The following is a 12095-nucleotide window of genomic DNA, read 5'->3' as shown; positions in this document are numbered from 1 at the left end:
CTCCTTCTAAGTTTGGAACAAATTGAGAGACAGAGGACCTGGAGAGATGGTGATCACAATGTCAGTTTTAGGAAAAGCTATGCAGGTATAGAGGTACAGTCAATCCAGTATTGGACTTCCTCATATCTTACTCCTTGGTTAGAGAAACTTGCCTGCCAATTCACAGTGCATAGCTAAGAGTAGACCAGAATGTGTTCCTCTGTGGGCAGTCGATAAAGAAGGAGCCTTAGGAGAAGGGTTAAAGTCACAACCTTCATTTCCTCTTCCCCAATACTGTATATAGTCAGACAAGTACCAGCTCCTCATGAGGTGGACTGTGTGAGGCCCAGCAGAGAAACTGTGCTCCTTCCATCCTCTTCCCTCTAGGAAACAGAATGGAAAGTCCCTTCCAACTCTGGAAAGATAAGAATTAGGAAATAAGTGCTCAACTCTAACAAGCAATAATGAAAGTGAAATCTACTAGGTATTTCCAGTGAACTAAGTTCTGTGCTAAGTACTTTATACTCAGTACTCTTGTGATGCCTGGACCATCCCTAATCACTATCTATGAACATTTTGCAGATGAGGAAACTGAGGCTCAGAAATGTGAGATTACTTGACCCAAATCAGCCATTTATAAAGCAGTCAGTTAGAGATGTGAAGCCAAATCATCTTGGCATCAAAATACAAGTTCCAGGGCAGGTGCATGTACTGCTTCCTTGTGTGAAGGTCTTTAGGACCCTCTGGCTGCTCCACAAAGGGATTTGAGTGCTTGCTCTTTGCTTCCCAGGTTGTACTGGCTTCCGCCTCCGACCAGTGGCTGGCCTGCTGCCTTCTCGAGATTTCTTGAATGGCCTGGCCTTCCGAGTGTTCCACTGCACACAGTACATCAGACATGGATCCAAGTCTGTATACACCCCTGAACCGTGAGTACTGTCCTCCAGTGTCTGTTGCCAGTCACCGTGGGTCCCATTCATTTCTGCTTCAGGAACAAGGTTTAGGTTCATTGCAGGCTGGTCCATAGGACTAATCACCTGAACTATTTGTTGGCAATAGTAATGGGGAATTTCATCTATTCTGGGATTTTCCATGTCCAAAACCACCAAATTTGAACATACAGATGTGTGCATCCTGTGAACCAAGGATTCAGGCAGTGGGAACAGGAGGTCCCATTCAAGTTCTCAAATCTCAACTATGAACCTCCTGAATACACACGTAGATCCTTCCAGTTGTTCTTTGCCTAGATTGTGTCTTGGCTAGAGGTAGAGAGTGACTGGCCACTATGCTTCCTGCCTGGGATTTAGCCATCTCCTTTGTCAGTAATTTATCCAATTAAATGAATCAGTAGGATGCCCCAAATGGTTTTCCTTGTCCACAATATCCCTTGCTACTAATCAGAAAAGACCTGTTCCTAATAGATGTGGTACCGAAAGTGTTACATAGTCTTTCTTTCCTGACTGCTGTTGCTCTCCAGACTAAGAGAAAAGTAGCAATGCATACATTTTTTACTTCCCATTGGGAATAACCAAGCATATTGTGTCTCCCAGAGAAGTTAATACCAAGAAGAAGACTTGGAATGGAAAGTGTACATGACCCACAGCTCACCTAGATGTATGAGAGGCTCTTATGGTCTGCCCTTGACCCCACTCAACGTACCCCTAGATCCCCTGGCTGTTGTGTCCTGCCCTGTCCTCATCCTTACTTTCCTTCCCTTCTTCCATTTCTCAACTGAGCCCACATTCTGTGTATCACTTATCCTAAGAGTGAAGGCATTGGCCTACATGAGCTACTTCCCTTCTTCCTGCCCATTAATCATGTGGAAAGAGGAATTTTGGCCTTGTCTAACCCTCCTTCCCTCCAAACTGTGTACTTTCTGTCTTTCAGTGACATCTGTCATGAGCTCTTGGGACATGTGCCCTTGTTTTCAGATCGCAGCTTTGCCCAATTTTCCCAGGTAAGGAATGGGTGTCTTTTCTTTTTAACTTCTAGTTATAAAGTTGGGACCCGATTTCTCAAGTGAGCTAAGCTATGGGGAGGGCCTCACATCCTTTGCTAGAGAGGAAACCTGTTCCAGTCCTGTGATTCTGTCTGAGAAGCGTGTGTGGGTCTGTGGAGTTGGCAAAATACTCATTTTAGGTACCTCATCTGGGGTGAATTGTTCATCTTCTAAATCACATTATGCATGCTCAAATTTGCTTAGCTCACTTATCCTACCAGATGTAGTTTAAGAACCTTTTCATCCATGAATGTCTTCTTTCCCATGTGGATATCACCTTGCCTCCTTCCAATTATCCTAGTACTTTTCCACTCTCATTCTCTTTAGGGATATTCATACAAATACACCCACCAGTCACTGGTGTATGTATTTGAATTAAATAAGATACTATTTGTTGAGAATCCAAATGCCAAGGATCTGACTTATAGTTGACAAAATAAACATATATGTAAGTAAATAAAGAGCCCAGCATCTTCTCACCATCCTCAAAGTAGCAATCTAGACCTTGATTCCTCTTTCACAGTAATGAGCAAGGTCAAAAAAAGAAATGCTTTGGAGTGAATGAAAATATTCTGCTAATTCTCTCCGGGTACTGAGAGGTAGCCAAAAACCATGCTTGGGTGTCTGGGATCATGGTTGAATGATGGTTCTGATGCACTCACAGGATCCAGCCCTGCCAATGACCAGCTCTGTGACCTGGGACAAATCACCAGGGCACCCTGTCTTTCAATTTCCACAGATCTTCTTAGTGAAAAGCCTTCCCTGCCAGTCCTCTTCCTGACAATGAAGAATGAGGATCAAATGGAATAACCCATGAGGAAATGTGGGGCCAATATTGAATTTCAGAATAATGGCATTGAGTGCAAATCTTATAAGCATTTTCTGTCAGCTGGAAGAAATACATATTTCCACTGCCAAATTAAGGGGATACCACTTCACATTTGAAACAAGTGAACAAAACAGAAAGCTGAATTCATTGCTTACTAAGTCAGGGAGAACTGTGCTTGTAAGATCCACAGGCTTTCTAAACAGAGAAAGCTTTTGTTACTATTGCGTGAGGTTTTGGGAGCTATGGAGTTTAGAGATTGTTGGACTTTTAGAAGTGGGAGGGTGTTCATCTTAGTTAACTTTAATTCTGGAAGTTTTATCACTGACAGTGCTAAGATAGTATTGATTACTCAGGGTGGGCTTCAAACAAGGACCGATTACTATGACCTGAGTACTATCAGTTTTCTCTTAGAGAATAAGAACTTCTTATTTTTGCCACCCGAAGTTCCTCTGCCAACTAAGAGGCTAAGTGTCAGCTCTCCCTAAGCCATTTCCATTTTGAGGAACCCCACAGAGGGGTGGACGATTATATACAACAGATAAGAGCTGCAAGGCCATCAGTATCACATGGCTCCAACTTTGATCTGGAAAATCCCAAGGCAAGGAGTCATTTAAAAAGTTCTATGAGAATATTCCTTTTTGGTCTAAAGTCAGAACTTGCTTCTCACTACAGGGCAGTATGGGTTGGGGACAGAGCACAGTGAAATAACAGGGGCACTTGTTTTAGGCTAGCTTTGGCCTCAGGGAGAATGGTAACCAAGAGAATTGGGCACCATTTTCATCTTGGATTTATCAATGGATTTTGATAGATTTGGGATTATGGCTTATTTGGAAAGATGGTTGGAATGAAGATGGTGGAGGGGCAGGGAGTAGAACCAGGTTAAGGACAGTGTCTAAATCTGATTTACTTTACATCAGACAGCATTTTCTAAGCATAGGGGGGTCAAGACTGTCGGCCTGGTGTAGGAGGGATACAGAAATGCAAACCATGTGTTCTCTTGCTTTAAAGTCGTCTCAGTCATTAGTTCTCTCTGTCTACACTCACTCCTTTGGTGATCTCACCCAATCCCATGGCTTTGAATACTTTCTTGACTATGATGGTGGGTAAATTTTTATCCTCAGCTCAGACGTCAGTCCTCAAACTCTAATATCCAACTGCCTACTCAACATCTCCACTTGGAGTTTCCTTAGATATTTCTATCATCTGGTCCAGAACTGAATTTCAAATCTTGTTCAAACCTCCACCTACAACCTTCCTCATATCAGTCCATGATTACTCCATTCTTCCAGTTGCTTAAACCAAAGGCACCAGGGAATATTATCACATCTTTTTTCTTTTACCGCACAACCAATCTTTCAGACTATTCTGTGCATTGTTCCTTTAAAATATGCATAACCGTGTCTTGTCACAGCCCCTGCTACCACCCTGGTTTCAGTCAACCCTGTCATTTCTCACCCTGTTGACTTCATAGCTCTTTACTGGCATCCTGCCCCTACCTGTGACCCCCCACAGTCCATTCTTGCAGTGACCAGAGTGAGTCTTTCTTTGTTAACATAATTCAAATCATGTCCACTTCTCTGGTCAAAACCCTGAAATAGTTTCCCATCTCACTGAAAGGAAAAGCCTAAGCCCTAAAATATCTAAGATGATCCTACGTAATCTGACTCTGAATTCCTCCTCATGTACTCTGCTCCAGGCATGCTGGCTCCCTCTCTGATTCTTGAACCAATTCTATATTTCCCCTCTTTAGGGAATGTTTGCATTGTCTGTGTGCTTGATCTACAAAACAGTTCCCTCAGAGGTTAGTGGAACTAATGATCTCGTTCAAGTCTTTGCCCAAGTATCGCCATCTCAATGATGCTTCCTCTGAAACCCCATTTAATGTTGTGCCTCTCCCAGATTCCCTGAAACTCTTAATCCCCCTTGTCCTGTCTCCTTCTGTCTCTTCTTTCCAAAGAACTTATCAGGAAGTCACATATCTATGTATATACTTATTATTTGTTGTTTGTCTCCACTGCAAACCACAAAGTCAAGAATCTGTATCAATTTCGTACACAGTCTGGCACACAGAAGGCGTTCAATGAATATTTTTGAAAGGAATGCATATACTTGGAAACACACACACACACACACACACACACACACACACACACCAGGCTCAAATAAATGCTATAAAAGAGACAAAGAGACCATGAGAGGAACTTTGCTGTTGAAGTTGTGATGAAAAAGGATCCGTGACATTTCAAACTTCCCAGTTGGGTAATAGGCCTGGAAGCATTTCAAACACTCATCTGAGTTCTCCTGTGGTGTCTCAAGGTACATGACTAAGCCTCATCTGATACTCCAGGAATGCTCATGTGTGCTATGGGAGAGTATTCACTGGACTGGAATCAAGAGATAAAGCTTTAGATCCCAACCCCCTGTGTGACCATGAGCAGGTCACCTCCCTTCTCTGTACCTGATTTGTAAAGTGAACACAAAAGAACCAAATGATGTTGAAAGGTTCCCCCTGCTCTAGAGATCTCTGCTTCTGTGGTGTGCGGGCAGGGAAGACTTGACAGATCACACAGGATCCACCTGCGTCCTTCTAAAGACAGCTGGCCACTTGTGACCTTTCTGTGGTCAAGCACCAGCGTGTACTGAGGGTAGAGGTGGAGATGGACTGTGCCGACGACTCTCCTTCTCCACCACACAGGAAATTGGCCTTGCCTCTTTGGGTGCTCCTGATGAATACATCGAGAAGCTTGCCACCGTGAGTCTTTCTTCCCCCTGGCTGTGTTGGGGGAGTGCTGTGGTTGTGGCCTTCAGAGCTTAAAGATTTGCTCTTTCCTGGAAGCAAGGCTATTTGGGGGAAAGAATCAGAATGTAGTGGATTCCATTTGCACAGGGGAAACTTCATATTTTGATTTCTCCTTCATGGATTATTTTGGAGGCAGCTGCATGCAGATGTTTACACATAATTTTAAACAGAGTGCTCTTGAAAATAACAATAGGCTATGCTAATTGAAATCCCTTGGGCATAAAGTGTGTTATGAAGTAGTCTGGATTCACAGTTTTGAAGAGGGAATGTTTACATCTCCACCTCTGCACCAGGGCCAGCATTAGGCTCTTTTCTCAGACACAAGGTAGGAAAGGGGGTGGACTCTTCATTCTTGCCAGACAGTCCTCTCTCCCACGTGACTGTGATGACACGCATCCACTGACCCTGGAGAGGCAGCACAGCCGCATTGTAGGTGATTTCCTTACTTTATACTCCACAGTTTTAACACATCCCTCTCCAGTTCCTAAGTCGAGAACCCCAAGACACTTTTCCTCAGGCAGGGACATGTTGGACTAGGAGATATTGAAGGGAAATGACTTGGTTATTTGGGGAGGGTATAAGTCCTACCAATTTAAGAACATTTTAGGGATACATGTGATATCTAGTTTATACCACAGTGAAAAAAGCAAAAAGAATGGGAAGTTCCATGAGAGAGAGGAATTTATTGGGGTTATCTTTTGGGGACTTCCTTAGTACTCATCAAGGTATGTTTCCCATCATACCTTGGATCCACCAACTCTTGATTCAACAGGTGAGGAGGTAGGGTCAGACACTGGATACAGAGACGTGATCTCAAGTGGCACTGACTCCAAGAACAGACCCACCCAGACTCCTACCTGGGCAGTTCTGTCCTTCATCCTAGGGTATCTGATACCTTCCCCTTCCTTGGGGTATGCTCTCTGCTTGACTTTCCATTCCAGATTTACTGGTATACCGTGGAGTTTGGGCTCTGTAAGCAAGGGGATTCCATAAAGGCATATGGCGCTGGGCTTCTGTCATCGTTTGGTGAATTACAGGTAGGACCCTAAGAGGAACCAGGGATGGATTTCAAAGTGGTGGGTACCGGAGACCATTCTCATTCTCTTGGTATTGTTGAAGCCCCATTTGTATCCATTTCGAGGTGCAAATTGGAGGCTCATCCTTCATTGATTAGCACCTAGATTCGATCATGGCCATGGGTGTCAGAGATAAAACTGCAAGTACACAGGGCCCTAGGGAGGAGGGGCCTCCTAATCCTAAGACTGACCTGTGTGTGCAACTTTCCATGTATGCAAACACATGCCAGAAAATGCAGTTGGCTTGCACCATGTCTGTTGATCTCTTTGCTTGAAAGTAGTTGGAATGAATTACCACTTTCTATCTTGACTGCAGGTTTTAGATAAGCTATGAAGGGTTGAATCTAGTTAATGCAAAATAACTTGGTTTATTGCATTTGGGATGGAGTGCAGAAGGAATCAGGGTGAAACAAGACGTGCAAATAGCCAACAGGAACAGCAGGGACTCCTGATCTTGATTTAACCCAAAGCCTTTCTCTTGGTGCCTGCAGTATTGCTTATCTGACAAGCCAAAACTCCTTCCCCTGGAATTGGAGAAGACAGCTAATCAGGCATACACTGTCACAGAGTACCAGCCCCTGTATTTCGTGGCTGAGAGTTTCAATGATGCCAAGGAAAAAGTGAGGTGAGGTGGCAACCAGGTGGGTCCTTAGCTCTGGGAGTCTCCTGACTCGGGCTGGGGATGCTGATCTGGGGATGGTCGGCCTCCAGAACTTCCCACCCCCATCCATTTCCACTCTCTTTTGAGAGACTGGACATGATGTCTGCTGCAGACTGTTCTGCCATCTGGTCTCTGTTCAGGGTAGACACCAAGTCCAGGCACTGAACCCTCCATGTATAGAGTGGCCACAAAAGGTCCTCCCACCAATCGTGGGAAGTACCTTTTTCGTTTTGTTCTCCCAGACACCTGCATAACTTGCTTCCTCCACTCATTTACATCTTCACCCACGTTTAATCTTCTCTTTGTCTTCCTCTCTTATGCTTATGTTTTGCTTCACCATGTGTCCAAGAAATTTGTCATTAGGTGACTGTCATAGTGTGAACGTCATAGCAGATACGCACACCACCTAGATGGTGACGCCTACTGCACACTGCAGCTACACGGCACCCACATGGTACAGCCTATGGCTTCAAGGCCGTGATGCACAAAATAACACAAGATTAAACCAAGCACAGAGACAAGGATGCAAACACTCTTGCTGTCAGGCACAGTAAAGCCGAGATGTATGAGGCTGCTGCTGGTCTAACACAGAATTTTATTTTACACTAAAATGTTTGTCTTTATAAAGTAGAAGAACAGCAAAATAATAATTCAAAGCTTAGTATAGTAAATACATAAAACAGTAGTATAGCAACTTATTCTTATTGGCAAGTATTATGTGCTATACACAATTGTATTGCTATACTTTCTTTTGTATGACTGGCATCAACATGAACACATAAGTGATGTGTTGCACTGTGTCATTACAATGGCTATGGTGTCACTTGGCAAGAGTAATATTCCAGTTCCTGCATAACCTTGTAGGTCCTCTGTCATGGATGTGGTCTATAATTGGCCAAAATGTGGTTATGCAGTACATGACTGTACTTCAAATCTCTACCCCACACTTCCATCACACTTCTGTAATTTATTTTTCTCCTTAGCACTTCTTAACTTCTGACTTATTATAATTTAAGTTCTATAAAGGTAGGGATCTTTGTCCTTTCTGTTTCCTGCTCTTTCTCTAGTCCCTAGAATAGTACCTGACCCAAATAAGCATTCAGTAGATAATTGGGGAAGGCGTCAGTCCCAGAGGCAGTTCAACAAGAGGCTGTCAGAGTGGTTCCAGGACTCTGGGACTCTCAGGCCTCTGATCTAAGAGCCTTTCCTACAAGTTCTGCAAGCCGCAAACCAGATGCTCGTCCAAGTAGGAGACATGCCGAGCACAGGGTCTGCCCCAACATAGATATCTTGATTCTCACTGTCACCACCTTTACGAAATAGTTTATCTCTGCCGGGTGAAGGACGCAGGACATGTAGGCCTCTGGAATCCTGGAGCTGAATCTATCAGCTTTGGGTGCATTTGCCTTGAGTAATTAAAGGTAGAATGCTGGCTCAGTGGCAGAGCACTTGCCTAGCATGTGCAAGGTACTGGTTTTGATTCTCAGCACCGCATATAAATAAATTAAAAAAAAATAAAGGACTATTGCCAACTAAAAATGTTTAAAAAAAACTAAAGGTAAAATGCTGGCCCACAAGTCCATTTGCTCTGGCCTAAAATGACTCCGCCTCCTCCTCTCTCCAGGACCCTGGGTCCTTCCTGCTCTGCGTTTCTAGTTCTCTCCTCCATCCTCCTTACTCTGGGAGCCTCACCTTCCTCCAGCACCAGGAAGGCTTCCCAAGGGGATCTCACTAAAGCGCCACGTCCTTCTCAGCCCTGGCTTTGGAAGTCCCGTTCTAGTGAGATTTCAGTGCTAACAACAATGTGAAATACCCCTGAGAAAAAAGTTACTCTTCTCCAAACACTGCCCTGTGCTTTCAGGAACTTCGCTGCCACCATCCCTCGACCCTTCTCAGTTCGTTATGACCCGTACACCCAGAGGATCGAGGTCCTGGACAACACCCAGCAGATCAAGATTTTGGCGGACTCCATCAACAGTAAGTAATGAAACAGGAGGTTGTGTTTCCTTACCTTCACTACAGGACAATAGGAGATTTATTACGTGTTGAATTTGGAGACACCTCACCTATGCCACAGGTTCCCTGGGGGAGAAGAACTTGGCAAAAAGGAGAGGTTGCTTTGAGTATCCTTTCTAGTTTCACCCTCTGAGAACCTCTTCCATCTCCTATCTCTGCACCGCTCTTCTATGCCTGGCCTGTCATCTCAGGTCCCCTTTGTCCTTTGCCTCTCCATCCCATTTCCTCCACGTGCCTAGCTGATATCATTCTGCCTGAATCTCATCCCCTCAGAGCTAGTTCTGTTTACATTATCAGCTCTCCAGTAGCTCACCTATTGCCTTCTACTCTTCCTTAGTAATGGAATTGTAATAGCTACTCTTAAAAGAAAATCACAAAGTTCCCTTTATCATACCTAATTCTCCCCAACCCTTCAATTTTTTCTTTTCTAGCAACACTGATCAATTTCTAGTTCCTGTGCTCTCTAGTTGTTCCTGGACTTTTGCCCTTGTAGTTCTTTCTGTTTGATATAGTCTCCTTCCCATGCTGTTTTAGAAATGTCCACAGCCTGTTCATCTTTAAATCTTGTGCAGATACCTCTTATAGGAAGACTGGTTCCCATGTCTTTCCTGTGTCTTCCTATTCCTGGAGATTCCTCTCACTGAGGGTTTCTCCCTGTGTTGTTTTATAATTGTTCACTTGTCTGTCTCTCCAACTAGACTTGGGCAGACAGCCACAGCGGGTTTGCTGTGGAATCCCCGGCTCACAGCGCTATACCTAAGAATTATATTAGGCACTCAAGAGCTGTCAAATGAATAGATGAAACTACCAAAGAGGGGAGCCCACAGGGCGGCATTCTGGGCCAGGCAGGAGTCCCTGCCTTGTGTCATGGCAGTGCAGTCCAAAGTGGTGGATTGGTCTGAAGTGTCCCTGTAATGCTCCTCTCACATTGCCTGTGGAAACCTCCAATACACAGAACTTGCCCTCGTCACTGTGCCCACATTCCACAGTAGGTATGGCTGCCTGTGATTTCCCATTTCCATAAAGTCCAAGACTGATCCCTCCCCCGCACAGCTTTACCCTGGACACTCCTTTGGTGTCAGTGTGGTCAGTGAAGAAGCTAGCCAGGTGTTCCAGAGGCTGGGATGTGAGACAAAGGGGTGAGGCCATAGCTGTTTTTGCTATTTCTGTAGCTCTTTTTCTCATTTCTCCTGAAAAGACAAAGATAATTCAATAGATGGTCATTTATAAGGGGGTTTTCAAGGACACAGACTAGCCAGTTTGGGAACTGAAGATTCTTAGAATTATACGACTTTATATAAGGCCTCATTACCTCTCCACATTTTTGTTTTTTTCTGGATCTAGGAGGGAAGGATCCAGAAGGGAGGGATCTAGCTCTAGCACATCCTAAAATATAGCACAACTGCTCAAATCCTATCTCCATGACTAAGCTCTAAATGCTATGAAATTTGAGTGACAACCAGCTTCTTCAAGCAGTCTACTGATTCCCTAGGGCTCTGTACTTTGTGGATACTCCAAGGGTATTTTTAAATTATGAGTGGACTTTATCAATGGTTTTCTTCTTTCTAGGTGAAGTTGGAATCCTTTGCAATGCCCTCCAGAAAATAAAGTAAATACAGATAGAACTTGGTCTGTCAACTGAGAATCTCTCCATGGAAATCTGGCAACTTTGTTCATCCATAAAACTGAAAAGAAATACTTCTTTTAAAATCTTAGCTTTAAATACTTTTTAGAATAAAACTATTTTGATTAACAAGTAAATCAAAATAATCTGAAGTGACAGTATATTAATATATATCCAAAAGCATAATGGTGGATCTTTTGGAGTCATCTTTGATTTAGAGATCATGATCTCATACTCACAATTAAGTTAAAATGGTAATCTGTCACATTTCCTCAAGGTGAATTAAAATTTGGGAAAGGCTTCATTCAAGCTTCATATGTGCTTTTGTTTGCCATAGAGAAGTCCTAAGGGAGTATATATGGCTACATGTGAAATAAGACTGTCATTAGAATTGAATTAGCTGATTTAATAGTAATCTTATTCTATAAAATTCAGTTTCTATTTGTATTAAATATGACTCCAATTACTGCTTTGTTATTGTGCCCATGTAAATTTTCTTTAATTGGGGAGCCCATTAAGATAGTTACAAAAATTAAAATTTTATAGCATTATAACAACATTTTATAGGTTTTATTGTAATTGTAAGTACTGCTGTGTAAGGCGTTAGAACTCCCCACTGGATACCCACAACTTCCAATGTCATTTTCCAACAATTTGTCGAGTGTATTTGGGGAACTTTTTGAAGATCCTTATGGTGCAGCTGATGTTAACTAAAGACATAGTTAGTAGAAATCAATAAATATTCATTGACTAAGTGCATACATTATTAAATAGCAAGTCCACTAAAAAAGTGAGGAATTTATTTATGTTAGAAAACACATGAGTGGTTATTAAATTTTGCTGTTTTAAATGCTTCCTGGAATGAAATATTCCTTTCATTGCTTTGGAAACACATTAGCTACACAGTCTTGCAAATTGAAAGAATAATTGGAAGTTCATATGTCCAACCCTTCTCAGAGGCTCATTGTGATAATCAGTCATGTGTGGATAGTCAACAGACTGACTTTTGTCAAATGTGCATTTTACCCACACATATGAATTTCTGACAGACAGTGGGGAGAACATCAGTGTCTCTAAAGTTTTGACTCCAAATTCCTACACTACCTTACATTTT

General features: G+C 43.0%; 1 protein-coding gene across 1 annotated transcript in view; it reads left to right on the top strand.

Annotated features, from left to right (window-relative positions):
- The window catches only part of Pah (phenylalanine hydroxylase), a 68607-nt gene extending 56772 nt beyond the window's left edge, over positions 1 to 11835 (top strand). Inside the window, exons 7-13 of the mRNA XM_047548521.1 lie at positions 770 to 905; positions 1864 to 1933; positions 5500 to 5556; positions 6546 to 6641; positions 7172 to 7305; positions 9203 to 9318; positions 10927 to 11835. Coding sequence (XP_047404477.1) covers positions 770 to 905; positions 1864 to 1933; positions 5500 to 5556; positions 6546 to 6641; positions 7172 to 7305; positions 9203 to 9318; positions 10927 to 10970 — 653 coding nt within the window. The 3' untranslated portion in view covers positions 10971 to 11835. The remainder of the gene's footprint in view (positions 1 to 769; positions 906 to 1863; positions 1934 to 5499; positions 5557 to 6545; positions 6642 to 7171; positions 7306 to 9202; positions 9319 to 10926) is intronic.
- The last annotated feature ends 260 nt before the right edge of the window (positions 11836 to 12095 follow it).

Source organism: Sciurus carolinensis, chromosome 4 (assembly GCF_902686445.1).
Source record: "Sciurus carolinensis chromosome 4, mSciCar1.2, whole genome shotgun sequence".
Taxonomy (NCBI): domain Eukaryota; kingdom Metazoa; phylum Chordata; class Mammalia; order Rodentia; family Sciuridae; genus Sciurus; species Sciurus carolinensis.
This window is presented reverse-complemented; position numbering and strand designations above follow the sequence as displayed.